The sequence below is a fragment of the Ammospiza caudacuta genome, chromosome 5 (genome assembly GCF_027887145.1).
Source record: "Ammospiza caudacuta isolate bAmmCau1 chromosome 5, bAmmCau1.pri, whole genome shotgun sequence".
Taxonomy (NCBI): Eukaryota; Metazoa; Chordata; class Aves; order Passeriformes; family Passerellidae; genus Ammospiza; species Ammospiza caudacuta.
Window position 1 is genome coordinate 48436676 of NC_080597.1, and position 16751 is coordinate 48453426.

General features: G+C 38.1%; 1 protein-coding gene across 2 annotated transcripts in view; it reads left to right on the top strand.

The window, feature by feature from the left end:
• Positions 1 to 16751, top strand: part of NELL2 (neural EGFL like 2) — a 135301-nt gene that overhangs the window by 33076 nt on the left and 85474 nt on the right. For both annotated transcript variants that reach the window (XM_058804727.1, XM_058804728.1), the window contains exons 8-9: positions 937 to 1065; positions 2298 to 2400. In XM_058804727.1, the coding sequence (XP_058660710.1) occupies positions 937 to 1065; positions 2298 to 2400 (232 nt within the window). The remainder of the gene's footprint in view (positions 1 to 936; positions 1066 to 2297; positions 2401 to 16751) is intronic.

Here is a 16751-nt window from a genome sequence, read left to right on the forward strand (position 1 = left end):
TTTGCTGTATTTTTAGATTATTCATGCTTGTATGGCTGTGTGCAGAACATCCCTGCATGGTATGTTTGCATCTTTATATATCTCTGCCTAATTTATACATACAGATTCTCAGTTCAGAGAGTTTTCTTGTGTTTTAATATTTTTATAGAATCATGAATTTTAATAGTAAAGAGCATCCAAATCCCTGAGCAAGGAAAGGGCTCACAGATATCCAAACTCTACCTATAAGGCTAATAAATCAATAAACCTAGAACGAAATAGGTAACTGTGTTTATTACAGCAAGACTTACCAAAGTAAGCTGAGCTACCAAAGGTGCTTTCAGACAAAATATATGCAGGACAAGGAACTAAGAATCAGGAACCAAACCAGGACTTTCTTCTTTCTTTCCTGTAGAATATTACACCAAAAACATTCATGTGTTCAGGTGAAAATAGACTGCTGTGATTTTAAATGTCAGTTCTTTAGATATCTGCTGGAATGCTGTTACCTAGCTGCTTTGATACACTAATGTTAGAAATGCCTTGGCTGAAGAGCCGAAAAAATTGTTAATGTTGGTTCTGAGCTTATTTGGCCCCTCTGTCTGCGAGTACTTTATGTGGAGCAAGATTCTTGATCAGTGTGCCCATACAAAGATGAGAAATGAGGAGCTGTACCCATCTTGACCTGCCCATTTTGTTTTATGATGTCCCTGATGTCAGGGTGATAAGAAAGATGAAATGCACTGTGTCTCACTTCTCAATTTCTGTCTCTGAATGGCTCCGGTTTAATCATGTTTTATTTAACAATACAACATGATTAAATTGTTTTATTGTCTCTGATTGTGTTTTCCTAAATGTATTCTCTCATCTGTGTACTGGGGACAGTTTGAATTGTGTTTTTACTGATGTGGAGGCCATTTAAAAATTCAAAAACATTTTTGTGAACTGTAAATACAGTTGTCTCAAGCTGAGCAGAGGATGAACAAGTTGGATCAGTGCTACTGTGAGAGAACCTGCACAATGAAAGGCACAACCTACAGAGAGTTTGAATCCTGGACGGATGGCTGTAAGAACTGCACTTGCATGGTATGGCTATAGTTTGAGTGGTGAGTCAGGAACTCCAGTGTTTCCTCTGAATAGGTTTATTGAGAACTTCCAGATGTATTCTAGGTACTAACAACAAAGAAGTTAAAAATCTGTTCCAAATCTAAGGAATAGTATTAATAAATATGTTTTCCTATATTTTCTGCTCTACTAGCACGTGTAGCTCCACTATTTCATGTCACCATATGCAGGTGCTAGGGAATATACTTAGATTTCATGTTATTCCATTGCCCTGAGTTGCAAACAGTTTCTCTGGAATGTTAATTCCTTGTTTTTGTCTCTAAAAACACAGCCTTTTTCTTAGCAAATGATTTAATAGATCCCTTGTGCCCGATTTCCTTTGGTTGCCTTTGGTTACATCTCAATAAGTAATAAAAAGTAAAATGTCAGGGTCATATGCAAGCTTTGTTATATTACCAGTGAAAAAGATTTGGTGGATGGAAGATCCCCAAAGGTATCACAACTCCATATGTGATTGCAAGTATCCTTCCAGGTACTAAGCTAGGGTGTCTGTATTGCTGTCCATTCATATAAAACTTTCATTCCATTTGAACTCATTAAATCCTTAATCCAAAGGCCATTAGAAGGCAGTGAAAAGGTTGTTGTTGTCTGTACTGCACCTTAGATTGATTTACTGCTATCTATAATTGGCTAAATGGGTCTCCTTAAGCTTAATATTTTTTTAACCTTTATATTTCTGGATGGGTTTTCATTTTGCTTTTAGTATTTTATAGCATCAAATCTGGCTGATGAATGTTTAAAATTCTTTCAATTTAGAGTTAAATTCATTGCATATGTTTGTCTTGGATTTTTCTCACAGCTATAATATTGCTACCTTTTAGACATATATTCTCTCTAACATAAAATCAGAAGGCAGAGTATTGTTCTGTGCAGTTGTCATTTCACAGTAATCTGTCAGTTTTTTTCCTGATTGGCAGAATGTTTTGCCTCCAAATAGGTTTGCCTCTAAAAAAAAAAATTGTTCATTATCATCTCAAAGCGCACATCATTCATGTTAAAAGATTGTATGTGTGACATTCTGAAGGTATGGTTTCTGTTCTTGCAGTTATTAAAAGACCCACATTAAACTATCTTTTTTTGGACATTGTTAGAAATTTAATTGTATTTAAAAATAGATTTTCAAGTTCCTGTGTTTGAGAACACCTCTGCTCCTGCTAAATTAAACCCCAGTTAAGCACCTTTTGTTCTCCTAGAACGGCACGGTGCAGTGCGAGGCTCTGGTTTGCCCCCTCGCTGACTGTCCTCTCAACTCTGCCCTGGCCTACGTGGATGGCAAGTGCTGCAAGGAATGTCAGTGTAAGTTTCACTGTTGTGCCTCTTGCTAATGAATGCTTTGAAATCTTAAATAATAGGAGCCTTTCTGTAAGTATGTCAGTGAAAGAACTGGTCATTAAAATAGTTGGGTTGAGGAGTCAGGGAACTTGGATTTCTCTGAAGTGTTGTGGTGAACTGATAACCAGAAGGTTTCAATATTTCATGTGGGATATTTTGTTTCAGTTTAGTTATGTTGGTTTTATTTAGCACACATAGTCATTTTCAAAATTTAAAAAGAAGAAAAAATTTGTTACAAAGATTTCTGCAGACTTCCATTATCTATGTTTTAGACCAAACTGCTGCAAATTCAAGAGCAATTGCCTGATGTTTGACCAGGGTCTCCAACACCTTTATCACATAACCTTATGTTATTAAGCTTAGAAATGGAGGTTCAGATTTATGATTCTTCTTCCTTAGTTAAGAGAAAAGAAGAAACCAGCAAAACCCAGACACCTAGAAGTGTTATTTCACAAAAGGTCATAAAATAATTAAAGGAAAAATGGAAAAAGGTGATTTATTTTGTCTTTTAGGTTCGGATACATGATTAGGTTTTATGGGTATTCTGGTTTTGTTGCAAGTAGGGTCAGAGAAGGGAAATTTCAGGTTAATCTCTATCTAGATGGACTATAAATAGTATTTCAGATTGATTATGTATGTGTATTCCATATATGATGGCTAGTTATTTCAGACTGGTGGAATATATTCTTAAAATTGAGCATGAGATGCATGCACTTCTTTATTCTGTAAATGTTGAGATTTTTCTGTGTGGTTTCATCACTGTTCTACTGCTGTATAAAACTTCTTACAGAGTGTAGAGAAATACATAACTGGTTAAAATGACATTTTTAAGATAAAACTCAGGATGACGTTTTGTACTCCATTGATCTAGCTCCCATAGGAGTTTATTAATATTTAATTGTGTTAGAAGTTACACAAACCATCCCTTTTTATGAAACCTTATTAACTTACTCAAGTAGATTAATTCTAATTAAGAGGAAATAAGAATTCAGATACTTTTTTTAACAGCTACACAGAATTTCCATGCATATTAGATAACTCAGGGTAATTGGTAATTCAGGAATGTGATATGTGTGGCATTCAAGCCTCTTGTTGAGGCTATCTGAATCTCTGACCATGTTGGCAGAATTTGAAAACCTGATCCTCTGAAGTATGTTTTTGTAATGTAATGCCTGTAAATTGAGTTGGGAATTCTGTCCAGGTGTTAGTGGGGAAGCACTCACATCATGCAACTTCTTCCAAAGTTGATTCTATTGGGAGTCTTGACAAAAGTCAAGAAATGTGAATGAGCATATGGACACTGACCTTGTCAGAGAGCATTGGTACTTCTTTGAATTAAGATGCAGTTCTGGTACAGCACGCTGATGTTTACTCTGAAATTTCCTGTTTGATATTCTTAATATTATCAAAGTGTCTTAGCTTTGAGTGTTGCTAATTTGATGCCCGTACATAATTCAATTTATAGCTATCATAAAAACATACCACTTTCTTGACAAACCACCAGAAAAATAATTAGATCGGAAGACATATATAAAAATTGCTTTTGAAATTTTTTTCCTAATTTCATCTAGATTATTTAAAGTGACTTTTGAAAAAAAAGAAAAATCACACAATTTTTACAGTGGCTGGATTCCTGGAACCAAAGGACAGAGAATGTAAATTGGAGTCTCATTGACAGGGTAGTTAAATTCCAGTGAAAGAGTGGAAGTTAGAGGTGATGGAGGCTGCATGACTGTCGCTTATTCTCCAGGCCAGTTTGGTGGAAATGCTAAGTTGTCTCTGAGTTCATACACATATGCCAGCTGTATTCTGTCTTGGTGTCTTTGGGTCAGGGTCTGGGCTGATTGAGGTCAGTGTGCTTGTTGAACTTGGTTCTTGCTGGAGGGGTTCAAATTGAGTGGCTCCATTTGGACAGGTTCTGAGAATAACTTAATTGTTTGCAGTGCTCAGAACAACAGGAAGAGATGTAGCTTCTGACTGGATAATATAGAGTGAACACAGATGGCTTATAATTGGGAAAACAGCTTAGGGGGTTACCCCTAGTTAGGGAGTGTTGCTCATGGAGCCATATCCTTGGTTTTGGATAAGCAATCATAAGTGCTGAGAAAAAATGATGCTTGATAGACAGTTCTTTAGCTGGATTTAGTATTTGTTTCAAGACAGAACATGAAATATTGATGCTTCCTTCCTGGTATTTATGTTATCTCATACCAGATGATGGGCTGTTTCTGCCAGGCTGTAGTTTGAGTTGAAGTGCCCAGGCAGTGACAGCTGCTGGAACCATTGGCTGTGTCTCACTCCCCCAGGGCTGAGTGCTTCCCTCCACACCTCTTCTTTTCTTCTGCTGGTGTTAGAACAAAGCCACAAAAATCAAAAGAGTGATGTTGGATTTAATGACAGCTGGAAGAGAAGAGTTAAGAGTACAGCACTTCTGGCTCTTTCAGTGACCAGCAAGCAGGCTTTCTGGGACTTTTTTTTTTTTGTTAGGGTTTTTTCATTGTTTTTTTCTCTCCCTCAGGGATGGAGGATGGAGTCATTCTGCATGGCTTTAGGCATGTAGAATTTGGGAATACAATCTGAAGTGGCTTCACTTATACTAGTAAATGAAATAGGGCAGGCAGAGTCCTGTGGCACTTTTGGCTCGCATGGCTGAAGTCTCTTCCCCTTTCCCACCCCCAGCAGGTTATCTGCTTCCAGATGGTTGGCTGGGAATGGCCTCTGATCAGGGCTGTGCCCCCAGCTTGTGCCTGGCACTGCTTCAGAGCATCTTGGCTGGCTGGCGCAGGGTGACATGATGCCATGGTGTGTGCTAACACTCAGACTGCAGGGAGAGTTACACACCGTAACCAAGCATTTTCAAGGCTGCTGTCATTTGCTGTTTCATTTACCTGATGTGTTTCACTTACTAGTTGTGGACATCACCAGTTTGACTCGCTTGATAATGAGCTGCAGGGACTGGCACCTCCAGAATGCACTTGGTGCTGGGAGGGGCTGGAAGGGATGGGATTTGTTGCCTTCTGGAAGTGGACAGCTCCTTCCATGGCTTTGTATACAGAGCCCAGGTGATTAGATCAGATACTGAACTTTTAGACAGCTGAAGTTGTGAGACTAATCTTATGCCAGTTACTGTGATGCATATCAGGTGTCTAGGATAGGAATGGAAAGTGCTGGATTTTTAAGCTTGATTCTGGCATTAAACTGTTATGCTAAGAGACTTTCCCCTGCTGCCAAATCCTAGGAATTACATTTCAGCCCAAGTCCAGCATTTTGGACAGCGAAGCTTTGTTTTGTCTTGTTCAATGACATTTTCAATGCTTTGGAAATTTCAGCACAATTGTCTGTTCATGTTTTTCTTAAATGTTTAGTTCAGGGAAGAACACTTAGTAAGGAATGGTTTAGATTGTTTTTAAAAAATAATATTACTTTGACTTTAGTTCTTTTTGTAAGCCAAAGGAAAAAAGCCACAAAGCAAACAAAAACCCAAACCCTGACCTTCTCTCTTAACTCCATACCTTTGTTTCAGGCCATTCAGACAACTTGTACTGTTTTGTCTTGTGTGAAGGTCGATGCTGGTAGCGTGGGGAATGGCAATGAATGCAAATTATCTGTGTTTTCTTTTAGCTTAATGGGCTCGAAGAAGCAGCAATCTTCCAGGGCAGATGAATGGGCCAGTGTGTTGGATGTATGTTTCAGCTGTAGACAATGTAAAACTCAGTCCAGCTGCCATAGCATACATCTTAGTCAATGGGAGATTCCTGTGGAGAATTGTTTGGAGCTGGAAGGAAGAGACTACTTTGTCTGTGCTCAATGCAATTTTAAAAAATTCTGAGAAGGTGTGTGCAAAAGATCATTAATTTTTTTTGTCCTCTGTGGAGACACAAATGCTTTGTGTGGTGATAGGCACCAGTACAAATTGAGGAGAGATTAAGCTTCCCTACTTAACCTATAAATATTGCTTTAGACCACAGGCTTGGCTTAAGAAGTACAAGGACAAGTTCATTTGTTTTAAGTGAATTGTGGAAGGACTGCCAATGTCTTAGCAGCTGAGAGAATTGGTGCTTGGTCAGCAGATCCTATTATGGTAATGTTTTCATTAGTCAGTGTATTAACACCAAGGCATCACCTCCAAAAGTTATATGCATTCTTTTTAAAATGGAACTAGTGTATTTTAAACAAACTAGGTGATTTTTGTTATTATAAGACCAGAAGTGATATTTGTGCCAGTATCTGGTGCAGTAATAATTCCCATCACCAAAGACTGATTTACAGGAAGCAATTGCTCTCTTCTCATCACTCTCTTCCTCCCAGTGACACTGCAGATACTTATTGACCTAACAGCAATCTATTTAAATCCATCCCAACAGACTCCTGTAGAGGTTAAAATCTGAGCCATTATGCTCAAATCTGCAGGCTGTGATTTTTCCTTATACCTGTTTTTTTTTTTTTTTTCCTGAGACAGGATACTTCATGAGTTTCTGGTGCATTGTAGCCAAGTTCTCAGTCTAACACAAGTATTGTAAGCAACTTTGAGAAACATTAGGGTTGTACTGGATCAGGTCACAGTTCTAGTGCTAGCAGGTGTGGAGAGTGTGTGTGTAAAGGGTTCTATAACTTGGATTTTTAACAAAATAATTAAAAAAATATTGATATTGACAAATCTTAATAACATGCATGGGTTTCTGATGCAGTAATCTGTCTTGCTACCTTGCAGAAACTTTTAATTTTATGATTAAAATTAAAGGGATTTCTCCTCTTGCTCCTCATAATTTACCAATTTTTCCCCCCAAACTCTTGTGCAAACTCCAGCGCTTGTGGTCTACTGACACACAGAGAAGGAGCTGTGAAAGCCCATCTGCTTCTTCTTTGCAGCAGCAATTGAGCACCAGCAAGAGTGCTAAATTTTAATCTAGAAACGTAAGGAAAATGGGTTAAACTTACTCTGAAATGTATAATTAATCCAGGTAGTTTGAAGCATTGTGGACTTAAAGTCTGTGCTGTTTACCAAGTTCCACCTTTTTACAAAATTGCCACTTTCCCCCCTGGGCTTTCATCCTCTAGCCTTAGGTGACTTCCATCAGTAGCCAAGTGGGGTGCCAGCCCTGCCTTGTTCGGCCAAGTGCTGGAGAGGTTTCTGCATTCAGTGTGGCACAGAGAAGAGGCTGCAGCTTGGAGAAATGATTAGTCACTGACTGAACAAGTCATCTTATCCTTGAAGTAAATCAGAAGGAGGGAGATGGAAGAGCATCTCCAGCAGGCTGGCTGGAACATGGCACGAGTCTGAGGGCTGTGGGCTGCCACCTGGCTCAGGGTGGCAGAGCAGGCTTCAGTACTGCAGGAAGAAAAGGCAGTTTTTAGCAGTAAAACAATGATTTCTCATTTATCATAGTTCTCTAAAAAATGCACACTTTAGAATATAAAGGAGAAGCAACATTCTGGTTAATAAAAACAGATAGTTGCTTTTTATTTTAAATACTTGTGTGGCTTTTTAAAGAACATAAGTGCATACAGAGCATAAATTCTGTTCTTCTGAGGTTTCTTTTTAATATGAAAATTCAGATAAATTATCCTACTTCAAAATAGTATTAAATGATGTCTTGACTATTTCCAGCACAGGATTGTTTTGTAGAGCTGTGTTATTTACTATAACCTCCCATAGTCAGCAAGCAGAATTTCTGAATGTTATTTAGCAGAATAGTGTCCATTCAGCCTCTACTTTCTGGATTTTCTGTGCTAAAATGATTCACATCAACCTTATTTTTCAGTCTTTTGAGTTACATATAGTGATAGTATCATACTGGAATGACAAAAGCATTTTTATTGTACTTGTACTGTATTGTACCACTTGTACTACTGAGATGAATTATACTGTACTTTACCAACTGTTTAAACCATTTTATTACTTCTTGTGACTGCAAAAGAAAGTCAGTATCCATATTAATTTAGAAATAGGACAAAAATATTTTTTTCTAATTAAATACTTTTGCAAGAGGAAAAACCATGTCCTTGAACTCAGGTAGGTCAATAAGATCAGTAGAGCTGTTTTAGATTTACAGAGCTGTAATAGAAAAGCACGCTAGCTGCCCCTGTCACGTCTGAATCCAGCCTAGCTCCTGCAGTGTCAGTCTCAGCAGAGGGCTGAGGGTGGAAGGGAGCTCTGGAGGCCTCCTGGTGCCACCCTCCTGCTCCAGGCTGCCCAGGGCTGTGGCCACACAGCTCTTGAATATCTGCACAGACGGAGACCCCACATCCTACTGGGCAACCTGTGCCAGTGCTCAGTCACCCTCACAGTAACAAAGTGTTTTCTTCACTCCAGATGGATTCTGTGTTCTGTGCCCGTTGCCTCCTGTCCTGTAACTGGGCACCGCTGAGAGCAGCCTGTCTTTCTCTTCTTCAGTCCTTTCCATCAGGAGTTTATACACTTCGGGAGGATATCCTCAGAGACTTCACTTCTCTGGAATATGTAACATCTCAGGAAGTTGAGACACTCTAAGAATGTCTTGGGGCCTTTCCTGTGCTGAGCTCAAAGCCAGCTGAAGACAGTGGAAGGAATCCCCTTGGCTTTGGTGGGCAGGGCCAGTCTAACCCATGACCCAAGGTGCTCAGTCTCTGCTGTATTTTCTGTTGTAAAGCCATAGAAATTTTCCAACTACTCTTGCACCACAGCAGTATTTGGTTTATCTCTGTTAAATAGCTGATGACAGAACTGTTAGGGGACCTTTGCTCCTGAGCATGTAGTCTCAGGTTGCCTTTGTTCTTTGTAAGCTGGGCAGTATTCCTCATCAGAAGGAAAACAGGGAGTCTTTTGACTTGCAATTCCCCTCTGAGCAGAAAACCCATTCCTTGTATGTCTTTTGTTCTCTATAAATTAAAATACAGCTTACAGCATATTGAAATAGATCTTACAGTATTTTGGACTTCTGAAAATATTTTGATCCTATTTTGTTTCCTTTCCTACTTCCCCATGTTCTTTGAATTTTGTTTCTCCTTGTTAGCAAAGGAGGACTGGGGACAGTCAGTGCCTGTGCCTGTCTTAGACTTTTCATGCCTTGAAGTGTGGCTTCCTCCTAGGTGAGTGGCCTTTTAGCTATTCTGGACCCCATGCATTATGGAGCTCCACCAGAAGACTCTGGATCTGGAGGCAGTGTGTCAGTATACGAGGAGAACTCCAGTTAATGGTAAAATCTTCTAGTTTTAGTCTTACTGTGTGCCTGAGGAGTGAATACTAAAATAAAGTATGCTTAAGAAAATCCTAATTCATTAAAATACATTACACTGGATATGTAGCAATCTGCACTAAAGAAGAAATTGGAAACATAATATTGGTAACTTTATTGGTAGAGAATTAAAAATATTTTTTTTTTACATGGAGAATTTTGCTGTAGGCCATGCTATGCTTTCCTTATAACCTATTTTGTTGAGGTTGCGTGGGAAAAGAGCTAATATTTTCCATTCCTCTTTCATTATATTCTTACCAGGGAGTTCATAAAATATAAAATACCTGCAGTGTATTATTATTTTAGTTTATTTCCAGTGCAAATAAAACATTAACATATGCTAGATATGAATATATTTGCTTTCAGACAGCTGGGAGTGGACAGATTGGCAGTGTTCCAGCTTCTAATAAGTTGGTACCCTAACTTTAGTAATACAGATTTCACAAGAATTTTCTTAGGTAGCTATGAAATAATAATTTAAAAAACCCTGTTCTATTTATAAATACAAAAATAATCTCGGATATGTAAGCATTTACATGCCTGTATGTTGATTTCAATATGTTTGTTCTCAGCAGTAATGTGCTTATGTCACTATATGAGCATCATTGATCTATGAGGTTCTTTTTGTTTGATTTGTTTTTTGGGAGTTTGTGGTGGTGGGTTTTTTTTTTTGTTTGTTTGTGGTTTTTATTTTTTTGGGTTTTTTTTTTTTTTTTGTTTTGTTTTGTTTTGCTTTATTTCAGGGTTTTTGTGTGGGGTGTTGTTGGATTTTTGTGGGTTTTTTTTTGGTTCCATAACCAGAAGCACATTGCCAAATCAGCTGCTTGTAGCTCATGTTCTGGTTTTTGCCTGGACCTTGTACTCTGTAGATCTTGGAAATACCTATAGTATCAGTAGCAAACATCTTCAATGGGTATGTGCTGTGGAAAAAAAAGAGAAAAGCCTTAGCTGAAACCCCCAGAACTAAAGGTTTTGGGCAAGGTCACAGAAGTGTGAGAAGTTGAAGACAGAGTACTGATGGAGTAAAGGCTTTATAAAACCCATCCAACCAACCGAATGGGATTCTTGGCTTGCACAATTTTGCAAAGACCAGTCTGCACTTGACATACTCCTGTTCAGAACATGATTGCCACATTGACAAGGATTCTTTGGATGGAAAGCTGGCCTAGGGGAGACACTGGTAGGAGATATGGGAGTGTACAAGAAGGCATACATACAATTTTTTGATAGTGCCTATGTCTGTGAAATGAAAAAATGGAAGGTTGTCAAGGCTGAAACTCAATAAATAAATTATTGGAAGAAAACTCACCACAAAACTGTCAATAATGTGATCTTATTTCCTGTGGAGGGGATGGTAAAATATGAATGAAGTTGAATCAGTGAGATTAATATAAAATTATGTACACTGTTACCCTTTATTTGTCTTTTTGTGAAGATAATGATTTAAACCCATGGCTTTCAGTCTTTTGGACTGCAGAAGTTTGACATTTTTTTCAGTGGAAACATGTACTGAATTAAACCATCTACTGCTTGGTACACTTCTCTTAACTACTGCTTGCAGATATCTGAAGTGTGATGTATAGACCTCCAGGCTGTTATTGATCACTGTTTCTACATCTGTCAGCTGATAAAATATATTCAGCTTCACATAATGGTCACTTAGTCCCATGTGAGACACAACTTTAAAATTAAAATCTTGTCTGATATGATGTAGCAGACCTTTATCCTGCTTTCCTCATCTGTTGCCTTCAAAAAGGTCATTGCAATCCTCTTTATTTGAAGAGTTTTTGCAGTTTGCTTTTGTCACTGTACCAGTCACAGGACTCTGTGCTGTTTCTGTAACTCTGTTCTGCCAGTATAGAGAATTTTTACTAAGTTTTGCCTTCTTGGGGGTTTTGATTTGTTACCAGTTTCTATTAAGAAGAAAGCCCTCTTCATTTGTTTTGGAGGATGGCTGACCATCCTAAGCCTTTCTCTACAGGGTTGCTGACTAGTTTATTTTCACCTTCTACTTGTTGAAATTATTTGTGAAAGATTCTGATTGTAAGTGAAAATTCTGGTATTCCCCTTCTTGCTTTAAATTAGTTTCAAGTATAATTTTGACTATTTTCCCAATGTAATTTTAATTTGTGACATTTTGTCAAAATCCCTTAACATTATTCTACATATTCTACATTATTCTACATTTTTTTTCTTTTCCTAACAGATGAAGAAATTTGACAATATTATTAGATTTCCTTTTTTTTTCTGCTGTCCAAAAAAATTTTCCTTTTGTTTCTGACGGCTGTGTATGTACCACATACATAGTAGTATTAGAATTACAGTGGCATTATTGTTTGTTGTAATAAATTGGTTCAGAAAACACCTGGTTTCAGTTGTAAGATTTCCCCCCCCATCCTGAAATCAAAGCAAGTAAATATGCTTGACTCATCTGGAAATTAGGCACATAACCTGTTTTGTCTAGTAAGCGAGGACGTCAGGTACTTCAAAGATAGGGAAGATGAACAGGCATGCTTCTCTCTATGTAGTTGTTATTTTGACAATGACATGTAAATTCAGGTATTATTTCCTTAAGATGTCTCACTAAGTTATATTCATATTGACTGAAGTGCAGTATTTCTCTATAGGCTAATTTTACAGGCTTGTAAAGGGGAAGTTAGTTTTTTAGATGTTTTCATCATGCTTTATCTAGAAACCTTGTAGATCCTCAAGGCATGTAAAGGAGAAATCAAATCTGAGTATAGCACAGAAGAGATAACAATCTTGGGTATGGTTGTGAATTTCTCAGACAGGCTTCTTAATAGTAGTAGCATATGACTATGGGATGCTTAAATGTTGTCCATTGTCTTCTGTAACTCTTTGTGAACAGTGGTGGTAGTACAGTGTGAGCCCCTAAGCACACGCTTTTCATTTTTTTAACTTTGCAGTATTCTGTTGGTGAGTTGCTGTGAAGAAACATGGGAATAGATGAATACAGTAGAAAGTTAAAATAGACATATAAATTAATAAATCACATCCTTGGGGAATCACTGGTTCTATCAGTGCTACTCACTTCTTAAACATCCTCTTTTAAGAGCACAGGAGCAGGCAATTCCAAAATGTTGGAAGTCAAGCAGATAAGACAGAAGGTTGGCTTGACTGAAAAGGGACCTTTTGGATGGAGCTAAGGCCAAAAAGGAAGGTATGTGCCCAGTGGAAGCAAGGTCAGGGGACATGGGAGGAATACAGACATGCTGCTTGCCACTGTAGGGAGAAAAGTGCTGCAGCCAAAGCTCAGTTGGAGTTGAATCCCGCTCCATATAGATAAACAGACTTAACTGCACAGTGTGTGAATTTTGCCTGATGTTTAGAAAGGTCCTCCTAAGGACAATAGGAGTATTTACAGATATGATTTTTTAAAAACTATCAGCGACCATAAAACTTTCTTTCAGTAATGTTCCCACAGAAAAAAGAGTAGTTACATTTACAGCTGCTATGAACTCCAGCTTACTGTTTTTCCGTGATGAATCGGAGTATCGACAGATACATTTGGGAGAAATTGGCTGTGACATAGCAGAATCTGTGAACATCTGCTCCAGCTACTTTTAAATTTTTAATTATTTCAAATCCTGAACTGACTTTAGACATGAAGTATTATATTGTTTGGGAATGCACAATGGATAATAGTCACTTCTAGGAGCCTTGGGAAACAGCATGTTAGATGTACATAGGTTTCTTTTAAAACTGTCTTTTGAAAATTTCTAAAACTATTGTTAATACCTGATTTTTTAATGTTAGATTTTGCTTAAATATTATTAGGTAGTGAAGGTTGGGATTGAGTATATAAAAAATTGAGAAAGCCAGTTTGGTAACCAATTTTAATCAAGATTTCCAGAAATGCATTTACGCTGCTGTCTGTGTTGAAAACCTTTTGGTGACCTAATGGTAAGGATTTAGCTTAAGAATGTTTAAATGCGGTTATCTGGAGTGTTTGTGATTATGCCAGCTAATCCTGTCATTCTGGCTGAAGGGAGGGATGGGAGGATTGGCAGATTCCTTATGTGGGAACAGAAGTGGATGGAAGAAGAGTTGGGAGCATGAAACCCTGTCAGTTGCTGTACAGAGCTAGGTGCAGGTGTTTTGAAAGAAGTGAGATCTAACAGCAGCAGTGGATGTGGTGCTCGACTCCTGGGAATGCCTGAGCACATTGGACTGGCCTGTGCCAAGAAGGCAAACGTGAGTATTGCTGTAACAGCCAACTTAACCAGGGGCTTCTGTTCCTAGGAGAAGTGAAAGAACTTGGATCTGAGAAGAAAATACAGTGAGATGGATGCCAGGTCATAGGATGCTGTGCCTTCGCCAGGGAGGTGTGTGCAGCAAAGTGATAGTGCAGAATTTCTAGCTAAAACATCTGTGGAAACTGTTCTGGACCAAGGATATTCTGATTGAGAATAAAAGCATCTGTAGGGTCCCTGACAGTTGCTTAAATATGAGTGTAGTCTGTAAATACTTAAATAATATGGCAAGCTTTTGGTCAAAATCCTCCATGACTGTTAGAGGTTGCTGTAGATTTTTGGAGCAGAAGCTGTGTGGAACCTTTGACTTGGGAGCGTGGAAACATCACCTCCAAGTTTTCTTCACCTTAATAAATGCCAGTTTTACTATATGGTGGTGGAGCTTGCAGTTTTGTAGCTTGCATAGGATCTTTTTAGTGCTTTCAAATGAAACTGACAGAATCTGGGGAAATGGTGCTGCTCAGAGAGGCACTTGCCTTTTACTGAACATGTTCACGTGATTTGTGTCCACAAAGCTGCAGAAAGCCACCATCTCAGTTGTCATGTGCAAAAGTATGTCTTTGAAAATTGTGCATAATTGCACAATTTTTTTTCTTTTTCTTAGTGGCAAATCTGGGCAAAATATCCTAATGAATGAAATACGTTATTTTATTTCCCCTCTGCCACCTGTTGGAAGTATCTGGGGAGCAGAGTTAAATCTTGTAAGCACAGCTGCAGGAGTAGGTGCATGTCTTCCCACCCATGTCATGTCCATGGATGGTTTTAACTTACCATGGAGAGCACAAGCCTCTTTTTATGTAATAAATTAATGCTGATTGGTGGTATCTGTTTAGCTCTCATAGATTTCAAAATACTGACTCAAAAGTGTGCAAGTCTTTAGCTGTTTTTCATTAATTTCATAAATTCTCAATACTCAATCTGAATCAGTTAATTCAGTTTCAACTTGCATGTGAATACCTGTGACTTGAGGCATTTCTGATGGGTGTATGGGTGAATTTAAGCATGTCTTGCAGCATAAGGTGCTCTAGGGAGGTGTCTAGTTTTCTGAACTCTATTTTTTCTCTTAACAAAGTTTTCAGAAAAGTATCTTTTGCAACTAGCCCAGCAGTCCAGCTGAGAAAAGATGGAACAAAGTACAAATTTCCCTGTCAGCATTTGATAAAATATCTATTAGCACCTTCACTAAATATAGTTATTTTGGTGTTGTGGATAGCTGACATAAGGAATTGATCAGATAATGTCAAATCCCATCTTTGTGGGGATTAAGCAGGCCTGTAATATTTGCCTTGGAGATCCGTTGGTCTGTCAGACTGTTGTGCTATTTATAAATATTTAAGATAATTGTAATACAGTTGTCTTTTAGTTAATATTAACCTCAATTGCTTTTCCTCTCTTGACACTCTCTAAGGCTTTTGTCTAAGGTGTTTGATTTTATAGTTTGACATTTTGCTGTGAAAGTTGTTTGGGTATTGGATTGCCAACAATAGTGAATTTGTCATAAAATGGGTGGGCATTTTGTTCACATTAGGCATGCTCAAATTAAATGCTATGTATATAGTCCAAAATACTCCAGTTCTCTTTAACAATCAGAAAGTATATGCTCCATTGCACTAAAGCCAAAGTTTTGCGTGTCATTCAGTAGAACTGTTTTAGCTGCTCTGTTTAACCAAGCTAAAGTTGTAGTGTGAATAGCAGTAATGCCCTTTTTAAGGGAAGCTGGCATCAAACACATTGTCCATATTGAATCTTTGCTTACCAAGATACACCTCCATTTGTGCAATTAGTGTCCATTGGCTTTGATTGGCTGCAGCCTCTTTCCCAGACTCCCCTGTCTGGCAGCCTGCTGCAAAAGTTTTACTCAGATGTTAGCTCTATTTACCTCAGCTGAACTGCTGTCAATAGAGTTTTTAGTCATGTTTTCATTGCTTTTTCAGAGCTCAGATTACCTGTTTAGTCTTTAAGGATTACTCAGGGAGCCTGTATTCCAGGATTGAAATGATTTCTATAGAAAGCTTCTCAACAACACCACATAGGATAGATGAATTATGTAATTTCCTGGTAGCAGTTGATGGAAATATAGGAAATATGAGAGGTAGGGGAAGGAATTCAGGAATTCAGATTGACTCCTTGCCACTGTGACTAAACAGCCTGTTAGTGTTGGAGGTGTCTCACACTGTAGATACTCTCAAGTGATTCTAAGACTGATATAGAACAGTGACTTTGTGTTTTAAATGGAATAGAAACATTTAGCTTTTTTAGCTAATAAGATGTAAGACACAAATAGTAATTGGTTCCTTGTCATGATAAAATTTCAAATTCTTTTTTTTTTTTTCAGCTAAGGAAGCAGAAGCAGATATGTGCAGCTTTTCAGCAGTTTGACTGGAAAAATTTGCAATATATTTTTCAGCTTGAAATTTGGAATAATTTTGAATTGTTGAGAGAGATGGCATGAAATGAAGTAAGTCTGCAGCCTCACTGACTGCAGCAACAGAGGAGTTTGTGCTTTCCAGAAAATGAGCAAAGAAGAAATAATGCCCAAATCCCAAAGATAAATGAGAAAAGGGTGAGAGCCATGCCTAGTAATGATGTGGCTGTCAAGAGAAAGAAATTCAGGAAGGTGGTGATTATCTCTGTACTTCTAAGGATACAGCCACACTGTGGTTTTGTGCTATGTAAGCTTGCAAAGTAGGATTAATGCAGCTTACACAATGCCTAGGCCTTCATCTCTGAACAGTAGAAAATGTAATCGAAGAGATTCCAAGGAGGAGGTAGAAAAACCAAGTGAATGAGACAGGTTTGGGGTTTTTTCTGCGTGAGATAATGTTGG